Below are 17,314 nucleotides of genomic sequence, written 5' to 3'. Positions count from 1 at the left end.
GCACACTTGCTCATAGGGTTTTTATGAGGATAAGGTGATTCATGGAAAGTGCCTGGTACAGAATAAACATTCAATAAAAACCATTTTTTATGTTGTCAGCCATCATCCTCCAGCTTTTTGTGTATACTTTAAAAGCTCAGTCAGATTCTAGGCTCTTAAGGGCAGATTACATCTTACAGATGTTTAATACATACATCTTTATAGAATGTATGACTAAATGATACAATGTTTTCTAAATAATGAAGCTAGGGGGCAATTATAGAAGATTATATGAGGCTGAGGAGATAATCATCGCATGCTGGTGCATAGAACTAGTCCAGGGGTTAGGAAACATTAATTTCACACCACCTTTGCAGATTGTCTCATTATGGGTCAGTTGTTACTTAGTAGATTGCAGTAATTTTCATGGCAGGCTGTGAATGCCTCACTCCAGAAAGTATCCAAACTTACCTGATAAATACAGAAGCTGTATATTAATAGATACAATGTTGCCATAGATTCTTCCTCACCAGCCTGGTGACTCACAGAAAGGATCAGCTGTGGGCAATATAATGAGAATGGCAGCTATCACAGACCTTTAAGGAGAAAGTAACCACCTTTATTGGATGCTATAAAATAAATTATCAAAGTCTATCTAGATAACCTCCAAGTGTCTGTGATATACTCCTGATTGCTATTCTTAAAAACTGCAAGAAAACTCCCAAGGTATTCCTTAGTTCACAGCTAAGGTGGATGTTGACCTACAAAAGTTGGGCTCAAAGTTGAAAGAGCTGGATTTGTCCCAACTGTGTTACTATGCAAACTTACACAAAGCAGGGAGGTCAGCAGTTTGTCAAGCAACATACAAATGCTGTAATGAGCCTACAGTTATTATTTTCACGCAACCCATTACCAACTTAAGAAAAATCCTTATTAGTAAATGTACATAAAAAATAAACAAGAATTCCTTATAACCATGCAAAAGCTCTATTTCATTACTAGAACAGAGGACCACTCAAGGGTCTACTTTTCATCTTTCCTAATTGGTAAGGGTATGGAACAGCAAAACCAAAGTTCCCATCAAGTAAAGTTAGAGTACTCTGAAATTATGATGAATGTTAACGAGAGGAATTATTTCATTCGTTCATTCAAAAATATTTACTGAGCACTTACATGTCAGGCAGTTCCGGTTGCTGAGGATACATCAGCAAAGCAGAGACAAAAATACCTGTTCTTAGGATGTTCAAATTCTAGTGGTGGGTGCACTGGTAAACAAATAAATGAGTGATTACACAATATATGGAATGTTACTGTGTTATGGAAAAAAATAAAGCAGGTGGAGGACAGTGAGCCAGGAGGTGGGGATATTCTTATATTGGAGATTGAAGGAATGGTCCTTGAAAGATACAAGGAATCAAATCTATAAATGTCAGAAGAAGGGGCTTTCCAAGCAAAGGAAACAATAAGTGCAGAAGTCCTGACGCAAGAGCTACGTTTTATGCAAATATTCTGGGAGGAGAAAATTTAAAAAACACCTTGGATTTTGGAGTCCTAGCTCTTTGTCTTTTACCAGCAGAGTATAATTTATAAAGAAAACAACTTTACCTCTCTTGAACCTGTTTCTTCCTCTGTATATTAGAGGACTGACGCTACCACGTACTTCAGTTATTTCAAGGAACGAAAATTAAGAAATGCACTTTACAGAAACGAGATATTACAAAGAGTGCTAAATTAACAACCAGGCTTGTCTCCTTGGCTGTCAAATGAAGCTAATGTGCCAATTTCACAGGGCGTTGCGGGGACTCAATGAGATAACCAACGTAAATATGTCGACTGACACTCAGAAACCCCTTAAGGCATGATCCAGCAATACTACTGTCAACACAGGGTCTACGAACTATGAGCGGGCAGGGGGCCCTTGCTGCTCTGCTCAGCTCAGTATGAGACGCCCAGGACGAAGCACCTCGAAACTGCTCCATAGGCATTCGTTGAATAAACCGACTGTAAACTCCACTCACTTTAGACTACTGTGCCGAATTTTTCGCATTTCTACATTCTGCTGGGACATTCCAGCTTCTAAGAACCCAGCTTCACTCTCTGAAACTCTTTCAACATATGCATGTCTCACTTTAAAAGGTCTTGAAATGGAGTTACTACCAGACGGCCTTTCCCTAGGGTTCATAAAGACCCTTTCAAGCCACCCTCCCGCGCGCCGCATACCACACGCCTATCTTCTGGTTGCCGCGACTACACCTCAAAAGCTTTTCGCGCCCCAAGGCGGCCCTTTATAAAGATGCGGTGACGTCACCGCGCGCCGCGCGTGCGCAAATATGGTAACGTGACCACGCCCTGGCCTGCGCGGAGGCCCCGGCGTCGGCGCAGTAGCTGGTGCCTTCCCGGAAGGGTCAGAGGCGGGCTCGGTGAGTGGAGTCGGACAGTGGGTGGGTGCCCTGACTGCCTGACGGCCGCGCAGGGCCCTGCAGGACCGCTGGGGAGGATGTTGTTAACGTAAAGAGCCAGGCTGATGAGGAAAGCTCATGAGTCCTTTGGGTATAAGCGGGAGTTGGGGCGGCCGGAGGGCAGATGACTCTGAGAAGGTGCGGATCTTCGATTCTAAGGGGAAAATTTTATTTGGTTTTGTCTGAAGTGCTGATAGCGGGCCTCACAGAAAAGTTACCATGAACCGACTTTCCGGGATTCCCTTGGCGCTGCATTAATTGGCCTCGTTGCAAAAGGAAACCGAGAGGAAGGCGGCGAGGATTGGCCTGCGGGTGATGTTAGCGGAAAATATCTGTAATTAGACCCCGGAGGGCGGGCCTGTGAGCGATTGCTGTCCGCGGTGCTGAAGGAAAGGCAGCCACGCCCAGAGGAGGAAACCTAATGAGGGCAGGGCGGTGTTTCCGTTTTCCTTGGCCGGGTTCAGCGCCCTACACGCAGTAGGCGTGGGCTTTCTAGCAGGGCTTGACACTCAAGCGGTGTGTCAATCTTTAGACAATCTTTATAGAGTGCATAGATGTTTAATTTCATAAAATTTAGGAAAGCTTCATTTCAGGAAGGAATTTTATTCCTCTTCTTCTCCCTTAGGGCAAGCACTTTCAGCTTTTAAGCCCAAACAGATGAGTTGCCTGCAGTTTTGGAGGCCTTCAGAGCATTTCACTAGACCTCTGTCTGTGTCGGTCCAGTGTCTTTAGCCAAGGTGAGCTTGCTCGTGGTGTGAAGTGTGCCACGAAAATGGGCTTTCTTACACTCCAGAAATGAGAGTGCTGAGCAGCCAGGGGAAGGGGAAGGTATCTATCTAATTGTGCTTTTCCTCACAGTTACACATGAAAAGTACTTTCCTATTTAGAAGAGTGATGGTAGAACTGGGCACTCTTCCAATAAAGGAAAGACCTTGAATTTCCAGTTGGTTCTCATACTTGTTTGCCTGCCTTTCTGTCTATGTGTGTTTGCACATGCATAAGGGATGGTGTTCCTGTGTTGAATTTTACAGAGCGGATTTTTTTTCTGTTGATTCAATAAAACGTTTACTAGTCTTAGTACCAGCTGCTTGTTTGTTTTTAATTCTGATTAAGGTTAGAGTCTAGAAAGAAAAGAGAAGACAATATGAAATATGTTGGGTTTACCTAATTCATGGTATTCTTAGATGTATCTGACATGCTGAATAAAAATGTGTTTAATTGCATCCTTTCATTTTATACATTATTACATCTTAAGTTTTCTCTTCTGAGAGAACCAATGGATTAAGGTACTAATAATCAAATGTTGCAAAGCTGAGGACATGTGGTAGAAGTAACTTTAAATGTTTTTATTCTTTATGACAGCTTTGATTAAAGATGACTTCCTTGTTTGCTCAAGAAATTCGCCTTTCTAAAAGACATGAAGAAATGTAAGTTTTTTTAAAGAGATGATTCAGATATAGAAATTGGACTGGCTTTGTTAGTGAAATATTGTATACACAGGATGACTTAAAAATTTGAAAGCATGTTATTTTAATTTTCTGACACTTAAGAGGTTTTAGTGTTAGGGAATTTCATTGTTTCTTATGAATAAGCAAGATTAAAAGGTATGTTCTATGTATTTTTACTCTTTGTAAGTAATATATAGATAAATGTGCCCCTCATCCCACCCTTTCTAGGCGCCACATTGGTATTTAATGGGCTTCTCTAAACCTCTTACCCAGGGCTGGCTTCATGGGTATATGACTTATATACAGTCACAGGTCTTGCATTTGGTTTAATGCTCTCATGCCATTGTCTTGCATCATTTTGGACTGGACCCTGCAAATTGTGTAGCCAGTCCTGCTCTTTGTTTTGTATTATTCACTCTTTTCCTCCTCTGTTTGTGGGCTTTCAGGTTTTCCTTTTCTTTAATTAATTACCAGACGTTCTTTCCTTGGCTCCTAAGATACTTTCCTTACCAAAAAATTGACTGTTCATAGACCTGAGATTTTAATTCTACCTTTAAGACAGCCTGATGAAACACAGTGTTTCTTGAGAACCTCCACAACTATTTGGGAAACAGTTTGACTGTTATGTATACCAACGTATGTATCTTTTAATCATCTTACATATTGTCTTAAAAAGAACAAAAACGTATAAAATAAGCATTTGACCGGCAAGAAACTTTTAAAGTATATTATATGTAACAAAGTAGTTTGAAGATACTTACTTGTAATTTTTTACATCTTTCTTCAATTACTGTTTTACCTTGTTGTGAGTATGCATACATACACACAGCCTCTCACTCATATATCAAACCATCATCTTTCTCTTGGAAAAAGAGGGAAAAAATATTTTTATTGCTTCTTCAAACATATGGAAGTTTAGCACAATTCTAAATGTGTAACATGAGATTCAGGGGTACTGAAGTGTTAAGCAGAAGGTTTCATATAGCAAGTTATATCAATGTATGTGTGTCGGGAGGTATATATAACTATGTGTACAAAGGGATATGTATTACAGTTTGCATTTTCACCAAAAATTAAAACATATCTTCAACATTCTAAAATAATTTCAAAAGACCAGAGAGGCTAAAAAAACAGAAGCATGTACTTATGGCATATATAAAGAATATGTTAATGAAAATAAAAATAATTTTAACCAGATTGACTTAAGACTTATTGAACTACCTCAGATTTTTCACTGTCTTATTAGTTGACATAGTAATTGACTTTCAGAATAGGTTAGAGTTGAAGTGAGGTGCAATTAAGAAATGAATTTTTTATATTGGTCAAGCAGTAAAATGTTTGCTTTTACTTTTTTAACTCTATATAATCTTCATTTTTTTTCTAGAGTATCACAAAGATTAATGTTACTTCAACAAATGGAGAATAAATTGGGTGATCAACACACAGAAAAGGCATCTCAACTCCAAACTGTTGAGACTGCTTTTAAAAGGAACCTTAGTCTTTTAAAGGTAAGTTTCCATGTCTTGAATATAGAGATTTATCCCACCTTCTCAAAAATCTTTTAGGTAAGTTTCATAAAATTGATTTATTTAACTTATTGGTTCTCAGTAATAAGTAGAATTACTAAAGCAGCATCTTTTTTAAAAGCCCATGTCAGTTAGATAAGTAGCATATGTATCCTCATTTTTTTAAATTAAAAAAATTGAACTTTGCTTAAGCTAAATGTTTGCAATCAACTAGAAAATCAATGACTACAGAAGGAATTGTAAGGCCACCCTTTTGCAAGAAGTGAGAAACAGAAGATGTACCTTTCCCTCTTTCATCTTCTTTTATTTGAAAGGAAATCCTGAAAGGCCATAAAGTACCTATAAGATATTGAGAGCCAACTCACAACTATCAAACATCATGAAAACAAGAACAATTTGATTTTGCCTGACTAGGCAAACACACAGAATTCATATCTATGATAACAGATTTCCCAGCTCCCTCTTGATGGATATGGAGGAGTGGTCAAAGTGTATGATTGTGCGGGGCCTCACCATTTGGCCAATGTGCCCATTTGGAGTAGAATCATATGTGTAACATTTTTGGCTGCTTGTTATACTTTGCTTCCAGAATTGTATGGCTTCATCCATAATTAAAACCCTAAAGTTTGCTTCCATTCAAGCTTCCAAGAGATCCTATGACTAAAACATTTGGTAGTAAGACTGTATTATTTAAGTTATAAAGCAGTGTTTTCAGTTTTTTATTGTTAAATATTTTCATCGATAGGCATGATATAGTTATCTTCTGTCCTCACTAGAGGATAAAGGAAGAGGAAAATTCAGTTATCTTCTCAGCTTCTGGCAGTTTGATCCACAGTAATTTAAGTCACAGCCATAGTGCTACCAAAGCATTCTATATTGCCATATGTCTTACTTGCCCAATGGTGTTAGCAATATTTATTTTTAAATGGAAATATATAGGATAATCTGGAATTTGCTCTGAAAAGTTAGAAAAACTAAATTAGAAGGCTTAATTGCTACCTACCTGCAGCACGTGATATGATATTTGGTTTTCAAGCATTTTCCTTTTAATGAGCAAGTATTTGATGAATGCTTAGAGGGTCCTTACTATTGAGCTAGTTCTGGGCAGAAAGTAGGGACAACAAAGTAAGTATAAATCAGAGCTCTTGATATCAAGAACCCAGAAACTTTGTGTGATCAAACATTAAATTACATGGAATGGAGTCAGGACTACAGAAATTAGAGTTAAAAAATCTTTGAGAGCTAGAATATTCAAAAAGGTCTCAGAGAAGAAGCTAAGCCTAGCCTGTGTTTCAATAGGCAGAAGGCAAGGCATACTGTTGGATTCTTACAAAAGAGCCAAGACCAGAAGACTGACCTTGTTAATGATCCTGGGAGTGTAACTAACTAGGTTAGAAATTCACAGGAAACAAGGCTGGATATGTGTTATGGGACCAAAGAAGTTGAGACTTGATATATAGACATAATTCAGTACTGAAAATGACTAAGCAAAAGAAAAATATAGACTTATATAAGAAATAAATGAGTGGGTATTTAAGAAAGATTCATTTGCTATTTAGATGCAAGATGATTTCAAAAATGGAGAGAACAGTGTTCGGAAGGGTAGCTAAGAAATCATAGTCATACATATATAAGGAACATAATGAACCTGGTTTCATAGTTATGAGAAACTTCAACTTGGTATGATTTTTTCCCCTGATTATCAAAGTAATATATTCCTACTGTAAAAAAAAATTTTTTAAGAGTAAAGAAGACAAAATAGCATACCTTCCATATCATCCTACTGATCTAAAATTAATACATTTTTGTATATTTTCTTTCAGTACTTCAATAAACATTTATTGAGCATCTATTATATCACAAACAGTGCTTGCTGCTAGAGATGCTGCCTCTTCTCTTTTTTTGCATTCTTTGAGTCATTGCATATGCAATTTTTAAAATCCTACTTTCCCTCATATGTTTTTAAACTTTGGAAAGAATTTTAGTGGCTCTACCATAGAAGTCATTATGAAAGTAAAATAAATGAGACTTAGCCGGGCACAGTGGCTCATGTCTATAATCTTTGGATTACACTTGGGGAGGCCAAGGCAGGAGGATCACTTGAGCCCAGGAGTTCAGGACCAGCCTGGGCAACACAGCAAGACCCTATCTCTAAAAAAAAAGTTAAAAAACTAGCTGGACGTGGTGGTGCATGCCTGTAGTCCCAGCTGCTTGGGAGGCCGTGGCAGGAGGTTCCCTTGAGCCCAGGAGTTCAGAGTTACAGTGAGCTATGATTATGCACTGCAGTCACTGAACTTGCAGCCTCAGTGACAGAGTGAGACTCTGTGTCTGGGGAAAAATAAATAAATAAGACTTGATTGCAGAATTTTGTGTTGGTAGACACTTTAAAAATATGTATATTAGATTTAATTCTCATCTAAAGGTATTTAATTTTTTTTAGCATTAAAACTTTTTTCATGTTAAAATAGATAGAAGTGGACCTGCTTTGGGTCAAAGCCTCAGCTGTTCAGTCTTTCCTTGACTTCCCAGCTGTGGCTTTAAGGAAGTATGAAAACCACTGATCTGGGCTAATTCCTTAATTTAGAGATGAGGAAACCATAGGGAAATTACTCCTGATACCACTTGTTCAGGACAAGTTAAGTTACATCTAGGATAGGTACTTCAGAAGTACAGCCTACACTTTAAAAATGGTTCCAATAAAACTTGAAAGCATTTCTGTAATAAGAGTACAAAATATGGATGACCTCTATTAACATCCATAACATGACCTTATTTAGATCTTCTGACCAATATAATAAACATTAAAAAGGAATGAGCTTTCACTTTTGGAAAGTATAACACTGGCATTTTGGAATGATATGGTTATATACTTTAAAAAGCCAAATTTGTTCTAAAAGTAGTATAATATGAGTTAAGTAAAACTGATGGATAAAAGATACAAAAATCAATAGTAATTCTATGTATACAACTGGAAAATATAAGGAATCACGTTCACATTAGCAATAAAATTCTAAAATACTTGGAAGTGATCTTAACAATGGGTTTGCATGATTGGTGTGAAGACAATTATTACACTGAAATGGAAGATTTAAAAGAAAACTTACAAGGAAACATATGCCTTAATCCTGACTAGGGAGACTATTGTTTTTTTAAAGTCAGCTGTTACACATACCCTCTGAATTGAGTCTTTGTAAAAACTAACATAAAATAAAAAAAAGCTATCACAAAATTATTTTTAGATTTAAATAAGTTCCAACAGAATTTGCCTTGAACTCAATAAAATTTCTGTAAATTCTTCTGGAAAATAGCAGGAATATAAAATATCAAAGAATGTATTTTAAACAGGAGCAGTGAGGAAGAGACCAGTTCCATCAAATATTTGAACATATTAGTAAATGAATAGATATGAATGTAGGTAGTGAAGAATAGGCTTCAGTCAGTAACTATCATAAAAGATAGTGAACTTTGAAAACACAGGGTGGGTGATTTTTCCCTGTTAGTATTAGTAAAATGGAATTTATCTGCCTTTTAAGAACATAACAGAATTGGTATAGATTTGGAGGAGAAAGAGAAAATTGTGTTTTTTATAAATACTGCCACAATGTAAGCTGACATCTCTCCCCACGTACCTACCATAAAATTTAGTTTTATCTAGAAAGGCAATTCTGTAAGTAGGGCTAGATGCGGTGGCTCACGCCTGTAATCCCAGCACTTTGGGAGGCCAAGGCGGGCGGATCAAGAGATCAAGACCATCCTGGCCAACATGGTGAAACCCCGTCTCTACTAAAAATACAAAAATTAGCTGGGTGTGGTGGTGCACGCCTGTAGTCCCAGCTACTCTGGAAACTGAGGCAGGAAAATTGCTTGAACCCAGGAAGCAGGGGGTTGCAGTGAGTGAGATTGCGCCACTGCACTCCAGCCTGGCGACAGGTGAGACTTCGTCTCAAAAAAAAAAAAGGCAACTCTGTAAGTAAACATCACCTCAAGAGTAAGCTCATGAATAAGCTGGACAAACACTCCGGAGTGAGAAAGAATGAGAAAGTGCTGCAGCCAGTGAGAGAATCCTTCCACTGAAGAATGCCCTGGAAGCCTTTATGGGGCAGTTGGCAGTTAAACAGAGACTTCAACAAACTGCCACCCAAGATGGTCGGTAACTTACAGGACCCTATCTCTCCTCTTTCCTTCTTACATTTCTCACCTCCAGTTCCTTGAAGAATACGTTTAATAAATGCTTACATTGTACCAGTGACCCTGTATCTCATGCTTTAGTATCTTATTTTTTCTATCCCAGAAATTGGCCCTCCAGCAGATTAAAGATTAAAACCAGCCTGGCCATAGCTGGATTCACTGTATATATTTATAGTGAGGTATTAGATTTCAAGTTTTGGAGGAAGTGGCATGTATAGGGATGGGGGGAGAAAGAGATCTCAGCATGTGACTTTCTGTGCTCATATTTCACCTTTCCTAATCATGAATCAACTCATTTAAATATAGCCTTCTCAATTCTGCCATAGAGTTACATTTATACCATCATCCACACTGGGAACTTGTTTTTTAACTGTTACGAAGAGTTTCAAGCCTGTATAGAAGAGGGAATGGAAGAATGTACTTGCATGTGCTTATTACCCAGATTCAATAATTATCAAAACATGGCCAATCTTGCTTCATCTATATACCTCATCCCCTTCCCCAACCACTCAGATTATTTTGAAGGTATTCTCCAGAAGTCATATTGTTTCACCTATAGCTATTTCTGAATATATGTATTTTTTCCGTGTATATCACTAAATGATAAGGACTATTTTACTATTTTAAGCAAAATCACAAAACTGTTATCAATAAGAAATTACCACTAATTCCTCAAGTATTCAGTCAGAGTTCACATTTCTCCGATAAATCTGTAGGCATGTTTACATTTTTTTGGATCAGAATCCAAATAAAATCTAACACTGTACTAGATTGATAAGTCTCTAAAAGTATCCCCTGACCTTTTCATCCACTTTTAATTTATGTGTAAAGGAATTAGGTCATTTGTCCTATGCGTTTCCCAGTTTGGATATTGCTAATTACATCTCTGACATATCATTTTGCATCTTCCTGTATTCTCCGTAATTCCTATAAATTGATCTAGAGCTGTGCTGTCCATCAGAAATATAATGTAAGCACATATGTAATTAAAATTTTCTAGTAACCACTTTTAACAAAGTCAAAAGAGACAGATGAAATTAATTTTAATAACATTTTAATGAGGCATATACAAACTATTATTTCAAATGTTTCTACCAAAAATTTGTAATTACATATCCCATATTCTTTTTCTTACTAAGCCTTCCGAATTCAGTATATGTTTTGCACTTACAGCACATCTTAATTTGGACTTGCCATATTTTAAGTGCTCAGTAGCCACATAAGGCTAATGGCTATCATATGAGCAGTGAAGTTCTAGAGGCTGGATCAGATTCAGGTTCATTGTTTGGGGGAAGAACATTTCCATAATTCCTGGCTGTCTCTCATTTTGGAATGTTGGCAGTCATTGATGATCATCGCCTAGATATATTCATTAGAAGTTGCAAAAAGAATATTCAAATTATTTTATTCCTTCTCTTTCAATAGCTTGTAACTTATATGAAGAGAATCTTCCCCTCATCACTTATTTGGTTACACTGAAGTACAGTTCATGTAGGAAAAGGTATGATGACTGTTGGACACTTTCTCTATAGCTTTCAAAATCATAGTTTGGTTCTCTGGCATCCTCTAATGGTGACGAATGAGGTGGTATTTTGTTTTTAATCTATCTGGGATTTGCAAATGTTTCAATCCCTTGCAATTTTTGTTCTTATTTATGTGTCCCATTTTTACTATGGGGAAGCCTCTTCAAGTTAACTCTTGAATGTCTTTGACATGATCCTAACAGTCTTTGATAGTTTCTTTTCTTTATGATGTGATAAGTTATTCCAGGCTTATTGTGTGCCTTTGCTGCCCAGACCTGGAGTTGGCCATTGCTCCAAGAAGCCCTGGTTACTTTTGGCAGGAAATATATTTAGAGCCCTCAATCTGGTCACTAGGAATGTTTATTGCAATTTGTTTTGTTGTTGTTGTTAAGATAAAATACATCAAGAGCTCATAACAGTATCTCCAATTCAATTGCATGATTGCAGATTTAAATTAAAATCGCTGATCTTATGCATCTAACCTTCTTTTTCTAACACCAAAAATCTGTTTCCAAAGAATTATTCTATGATACAGGCATAGCTATCACCAATAATATGATTACTGAGAATGGTTTTCAGTAAGATAACTTTTACAATTTCTTTTTGTCCCCAGGGCGTACCCCCACTGGGGGTGTCCAGTCAATACTGTGTTCTAAGAATACTTGATGTAGCTCTTCTCTGTGTGGTTATACCACCAACTACATAATAGTTAGATTTGTCACATTTGGTTTCCAATTTGGGGGGAATTGCTTTTTTATTTGTCCTATAACTATATAAAATTTTAAATGTTCTAGTGGCAAGTCTGTAAGACAAAGAAACAAAGTATAGTCAAGTAAGTGTCACCTCCCTTTTCGCCCCCCTTTTTCCTTTCCCTCTGCCTGCCTTGGATACCTTTTTATAAAAAAAGTTTTGGTTTATAATCAGGAAACTTTGACATTTTATTTATTCATTTAATGAATATTTAATGCCTAGTACATGCGCTGCACTTTGTTAGATACTCAGATGCATAAAGGTTGTACGGGACACAGTCCTTACCTTCTGGTAGTATATAATCAAAGGAAAGTTCTTATATGGAAGTATTAGGGTATAACTGGCTACAGAAGGCTAGGATCAAATTGCAAAGTTTTTGTTTTTTTTTTCAGTCAGGCTAAGGAATTCACACTTCATCCTCTATGTAGTGGGTACTGATGATTTTTTAAGTCTAGGGAAAGACATATTCAAAGTAGTTCTTTAGAAAAATGAATTGATCCCCTCTCAGGTATGGATGGAAGTAAAACAAGACATACTCTAGGCATGCATCATAGAGTAAGTACTCCTCAAGTATTTGTTGAATGAATAAGTGTAATAATAAGGCCATAGCATTGGGAATGAAATGGAAAGACTAGGAGAGATATCCTAAAAAAACAATTTATAGACCTTTGAAAATTTAAATGGCAGGTATAAGAAGAGTTAAAGATAGAGTATGGAGCATAGGTATCTGAGGGAAGAGAATTCCCACTATTGTTCATTCATTATATCCAGTAGGAATAAGATGAGCTTAGTTTCATTTGGTTGAGAAGTAAGGGCTAGGAAGAAAGGTTAGCCATGCCTCTACAGTAAAAGTTATTAAAGCTAGATAGACCACAACCTTGAGAGAGATAAGGTAAAAATAAGAGGACAGCTGCCACAGATCTTAAGAAAGCTCACACTTAGGAACAAGGAGAGAAAAATTAGCGAGCTAAAGAGGAAGAAAAGTAGGAATCAGAGGTGAGCATGTCATCTAAGAAAGCAAATATCTCTTAAGCTAAGGAAGAAGTTTTTCAGAGGGCTGATAATTTATAGTCAGAATGCTGCAGAGATAACAGTCAAGTGTCTAACCATAGGCCTGCTTTACCAGGCCACATGTCTCCTACTTGTATCTGCTTTTCCATTTACAAATCTGCTCTCCTGTAAGAGAGATATTAAGTATCCTTATTTTCTGGTCTTCAAGAAAAATGTTTATAATATTGTCTACAATGCTAAGTGGCACCAAGATCTGCCACTAACAATAATGTTATAACTTCTTAGAATAATGACCATAATTGGACTTGTGATTATTTTATTTGTGTTTATTTGATTTATAAAGGTAAAAAACATTTTTTCCAGGACCTTGTAAAATCTCAGTGTAATCACACAAAAGTTATTAGGCTTCTGTATCTGTCATAGCGTCAGCATCAAAAGCTCTTTAGCAGGCACCTTAGCTATAAACTTCTGATATGGGATAGACATGCTAAAAATCAGCTTTTTTCCCTAAATTCATGGCTTTTTTCCTTCAAATCACCTTCCTCTAGACAGCAGGTGCATTAATGGTTGTGCAACTTTGGGGAGTCCCTTTAGGGAATTTCCTGTTTTTCCCTTTTACATTTCACACCCATTCCTTGCTCCCGCCGCTACCATCTGCTATCTCTTTTCTCCTGTTCAGCATTGGCTTTTTCACACCCCACTCCCACGCCCTTTTCCATCTCTCTCCGTCTGTCCAACAGCCCTCTACTTAGATTGCTCCAATGCTTGTACAGGAATCAGAGAACTTTCTCTTTTCTATCAACTCACTAAGCTCAAAAGAGAGACAAAATTTATATGGCCTGTGACCAAGGCCACTGTGAACTTGACAGACATAAGTGGGCACAAGACAACATGGGTGCTGATTTTGGGAGCATTTATTAGACAGTGCTCAAATGTTTCACTAAAAATTTGCGGAGTCCTGCATTTCTGGGCATTTACTTCATGTATATATCAAGATAAGAATCTTTACCAGGGTATGAATTAAGTTTAGTTACCTTGGTGTTTTTACAACTATAAGAGAAAATACACATATCTACAAGTAAAACTACACATTAAAGCATGGTGCTTAAATACTTTCAGCTGAATGACATACTAGCTAGCAATAAAACTTGCTATTGAAATTAGCTTAGAAAGCTAGTACTAAAAAAATCTAGACAGTATAATGAAAAGGTTCTTGTCACTAAGTACTGAGGTATCTTACTGAGCTTCCATTAAATATATGGAATATTTGCATATATATAAATTTTTAAATTGAACATTGAACAAATGAAATGTGTGCTATTGATATGCTATTTACATCATCTGGAGAGACTAGAACTATTCACTTTTAAGATTAGCACAGGGTGGGTCTGAGTATCTGACTATTTTTGTATCTGAATATTTTATTATTTTATCCTTCTGGCTGTTTTTTCGTGATGTAAGAGCTAAATTAATGTGCTGAGCAGTATTATAAGACACTCTTGGTGCATGAATTACTGACGTTTACTAGCTATTCAAAAGTGAAAAGGCAGAACTTAGAAGTACCACCTCCCCCACCTCTTTCAAAATGAGAAACGCTGTGTTCTTTATCTGAAATGGATTAATTAAACAATGATCAGTTTTCCTACCATAGTGTGCCTCCGTCCATTCAAACTATATCCAGAGAAGAGTTGAGGTGAGAGATTTGGGATATAGATATTGCTAGTACAAGTGCCATTTGTTTTATGTAAATCCACTTTAATATAAAATGCCGATATCTGTTACAGGATATAGAAGCAGCAGAAAAGTCACTACAGACCAGGATTCACCCACTTCCACGGCCTGAGGTGGTTTCTCTTGAGGTGAGCATCTTAAGGAACAAATGTAAAAAGAGAGACTCTATCTATCAGTAGTGCACTACAAGTTAAACAATGGTTATGTGTATTTTCCAGATATATTTATTCAGTAAATTAAAGAAGATATGCCTGTTTGATCTTTTTATGTCCACAGTACTATGCTTTATACATAGTAGGTAACTGAGAAGTATCTTGATTTTAAAAAGTTTAGCAATTGGAAATTTTATAAAGATAGGGATCTTTTCACCTTGTCACTTAGAAACAACTATCCTGTTAAACCATAACAGACAATATGCACTAAATCATGAGATGACAACACGCCTAACTCAAATGCTTTTGCTGCTTGCTGATGTTAAAAGTAGCAGTTTAGTCCCTTCACCAAAAATTTAACCATAGCTAATTAAATGCATATTATCATACAATATAGTATGGCTTTTGTCTGTTTTATTTTGTTCAGTTCAAGAAGAGATTGGGAAGATGGTTAGCAAAAATGAACTATAATTGGTATATGAATATGTTTGTGATGAACGGGAATTTACTACATATAGAATAGTTTCATTTTGTATTTTTAATGACCTTTCTCAAATATAGTTTTACTTTCTCCCCAACTGGGGATAAATAGACTCAAAATTAGAAGCTGAGAATTTTCCCCTCAATTTTCCGTGTCATCTAGGGTAATAAAACAAGGCAGTGATCAAGGATACAAAAAACTCTGGTACAAAGTTGTATCTTGAACATGCTTTTTCTTTGTTTGATTCTCCTATACCTCACTCTGGCATATACAGGACCCACACAATGGGAGTTACTCCAGCTGCGAATGTCAGGGAAACTCCCAACCACGGACCTCAGATGGTATTTTTCTTAACTAGTCTTTCACAGCAGGATGACCTTTACTTTAAGTATGTCAGGCTGTTTCTCAGACCACATGCATGGATATATAGACATATAGAATCCCTTACCATTTTCAACTTTCAGAACTGCTGTATTTAATGCTTGGAGTGAATATTTTTGTGTTTCTAGTGCTAACTCATTGGCTGAATTTCCAAAAATGAGATTGATAGTGATGATCTAATATCAGTTGCCCTCCTATGACACAGGGCTTTGGGCAGTTTAGTTCTCTTTGACCTCCTTAGGGCAGTCACCCAAAAAACCAAAGCTAGACGCAACACAGCAATGTTGCATGAGCTTCTAAAGCCTATAGACTTCTACAGTCAGACCAATAATACAGCATCTCAACTTCCAAGCTATTTGTATTAAAAATGGTTAAATTATATTGACATTTTGTCATCATAAAAATAGGGAAAAATTATAGTGGATATATATTTCCTACACAATTAAGGGTCCAATGTATCTAATTCCTGTACTATAACACACTAGTTGTATTTCAGTTCCTGATCTCATCCCAGGTCAAATCTTTTGATGTTAATCCTGAAGCATGATTTATGTTTGATAATTTCATTGTAATAATTTCAGTATGGGGTAATCATTTGGTATGGGATTTGGAATATTAAACAAAAACGTTTAATGATTATATCACCATAAATGATACTATTAGCAATAATCATGAAGTTGGCCACAAGAGGGCGTGTAAAATCACAATAAAATTCTAAAACCTGTAATTCTGCCAGGCTCTGGTTTTACTGAGAAATTTGAAAATTAACACTAGTAAGTAGCCAGATTTTTTTCTAAAATTAACATAAAATATTCTGTAGAGGAAATGCATTCTACATATATGTGTGTGTGTGTGTGTATACACGCACACACACTCTTAAGTGAATAAACATTTAGACTATTATGAAGAGCCAAGTTCAATTGCTTGATACGCTTTTTTACTTTTGGATTTTTTTTTTCCAGACTCGTTACTGGGCATCAGTAGAAGAATATATTCCCAAATGGGAACAGTTTCTTTTAGGAAGAGCACCATATCCTTTTGCTGTTGAAAATCAAAATGAAGCAGAAAATACCATTCAAAATGAGGCACAGCGATAACTTCTTCACATGCTATTTCAAAAACCCTGTTTAATAAAGCTGAATGTTAAGGTATATGTAGGTTATTGCAGGAACTTTAGGAATTAAATATGTTCATATTCTTCCATTATCTCCTAAGTGACAGTGAAGATATGAGAATTTACTGGCAAGTCTCATGTCATCACCTACTACTATTTCAAGGTCATGAATTTGCTTTCTACCAAACCCATAGATGTGTTAAACACTAATATTAAAAGATGGACTCTTTATTAATTAAATTATTGTCAGTGTTGTGAGTGTGTTGCTTTAAAAAAAAAATTACAATCATTCTCCTCTAAGCAGGTATCTTGGTTCTGGTTTTAAGTTTTTTAGAATCCTTACTTTTTAGGGTCAAGGTATAGGATCAACATGGTTCTTTTTTTTTTTTTTTAAACCATTATTGTTTCTTTTAACAAATTAAAAGACAATGATACCTAAACTGCTCTAGCAAAATAACTTATGAGAAAATAAATTCATAGGATTTTGTCCCTCACAGATAGCCAAAGCTCTACAAGTCCTGGAGACAGAAAGAATTGAACTATAAAGCAGTCAATAAGTAGCCAATTTCAA

General features: G+C 36.4%; 1 protein-coding gene and 1 long non-coding RNA gene across 10 annotated transcripts in view; one reads left to right on the top strand and one right to left on the bottom strand.

Moving 5' to 3' along the window:
- The window catches only part of LOC129058564 (uncharacterized), a 68,357-nt gene extending 66,053 nt beyond the window's left edge, over positions 1-2,304 (bottom strand). For 3 of the 5 annotated variants that reach the window (XR_010139194.1, XR_008523734.2, XR_008523735.2), the window contains exons 1-2: positions 1,153-2,251; positions 451-537 (exon numbers count right to left, since the gene is read on the bottom strand). This is a non-coding gene — a long non-coding RNA (uncharacterized LOC129058564). Of the gene's footprint in view, positions 1-450; positions 538-1,152 lie in introns of all 5 variants that reach the window. The other 2 variants (XR_008523737.2, XR_010139195.1) reach the window with 2 other exon arrangements.
- CEP15 (centrosomal protein 15) lies at positions 2,296-16,983 on the top strand. 5 transcript variants are annotated; one of them, XM_009238842.4, is made up of 7 exons: positions 2,315-2,399; positions 2,627-2,772; positions 3,064-3,175; positions 3,801-3,865; positions 5,271-5,394; positions 14,669-14,743; positions 16,592-16,983. In XM_009238842.4, the coding sequence occupies exons 4-7, from the start codon at positions 3,813-3,815 to the stop codon at positions 16,724-16,726; spliced, it is 387 nt and encodes a 128-aa protein (XP_009237117.1). In that variant the 5' UTR covers positions 2,315-2,399; positions 2,627-2,772; positions 3,064-3,175; positions 3,801-3,812; the 3' UTR covers positions 16,727-16,983. The 5 variants fall into 5 exon arrangements, with proteins under 5 accessions (XP_002813627.1, XP_009237117.1, XP_024101136.1 ...); XM_024245368.3 differs by having other exon boundaries at positions 2,317-2,399; positions 2,627-2,750; XM_009238843.4 differs by having other exon boundaries at positions 2,317-2,399; positions 2,627-2,755.
- The last annotated feature ends 331 nt before the right edge of the window (positions 16,984-17,314 follow it).

The sequence above is a fragment of the Pongo abelii genome, chromosome 2 (genome assembly GCF_028885655.2).
Source record: "Pongo abelii isolate AG06213 chromosome 2, NHGRI_mPonAbe1-v2.0_pri, whole genome shotgun sequence".
Classification (NCBI taxonomy): Eukaryota; Metazoa; Chordata; class Mammalia; order Primates; family Hominidae; genus Pongo; species Pongo abelii.
This window is presented reverse-complemented; position numbering and strand designations above follow the sequence as displayed.

What these genes read in the sequence shown, in the direction of transcription:
- CEP15 (XM_002813581.6), top strand. Translation starts at nt 3,813, where the DNA reads ATGACTTCCTTGTTTGCTCAAGAAATTCGCCTTTCTAAAAGACATGAA. An exon ending in TCTAAAAGACATGAAGAAAT is followed by an intron (nt 3,866 to 5,270) that starts GTAAGTTTTTTT and finishes TTTTTTTTCTAG; the next exon opens with AGTATCACAAAGATTAATGT. An exon ending in GGAACCTTAGTCTTTTAAAG is followed by an intron (nt 5,395 to 14,668) that starts GTAAGTTTCCAT and finishes TATCTGTTACAG; the next exon opens with GATATAGAAGCAGCAGAAAA.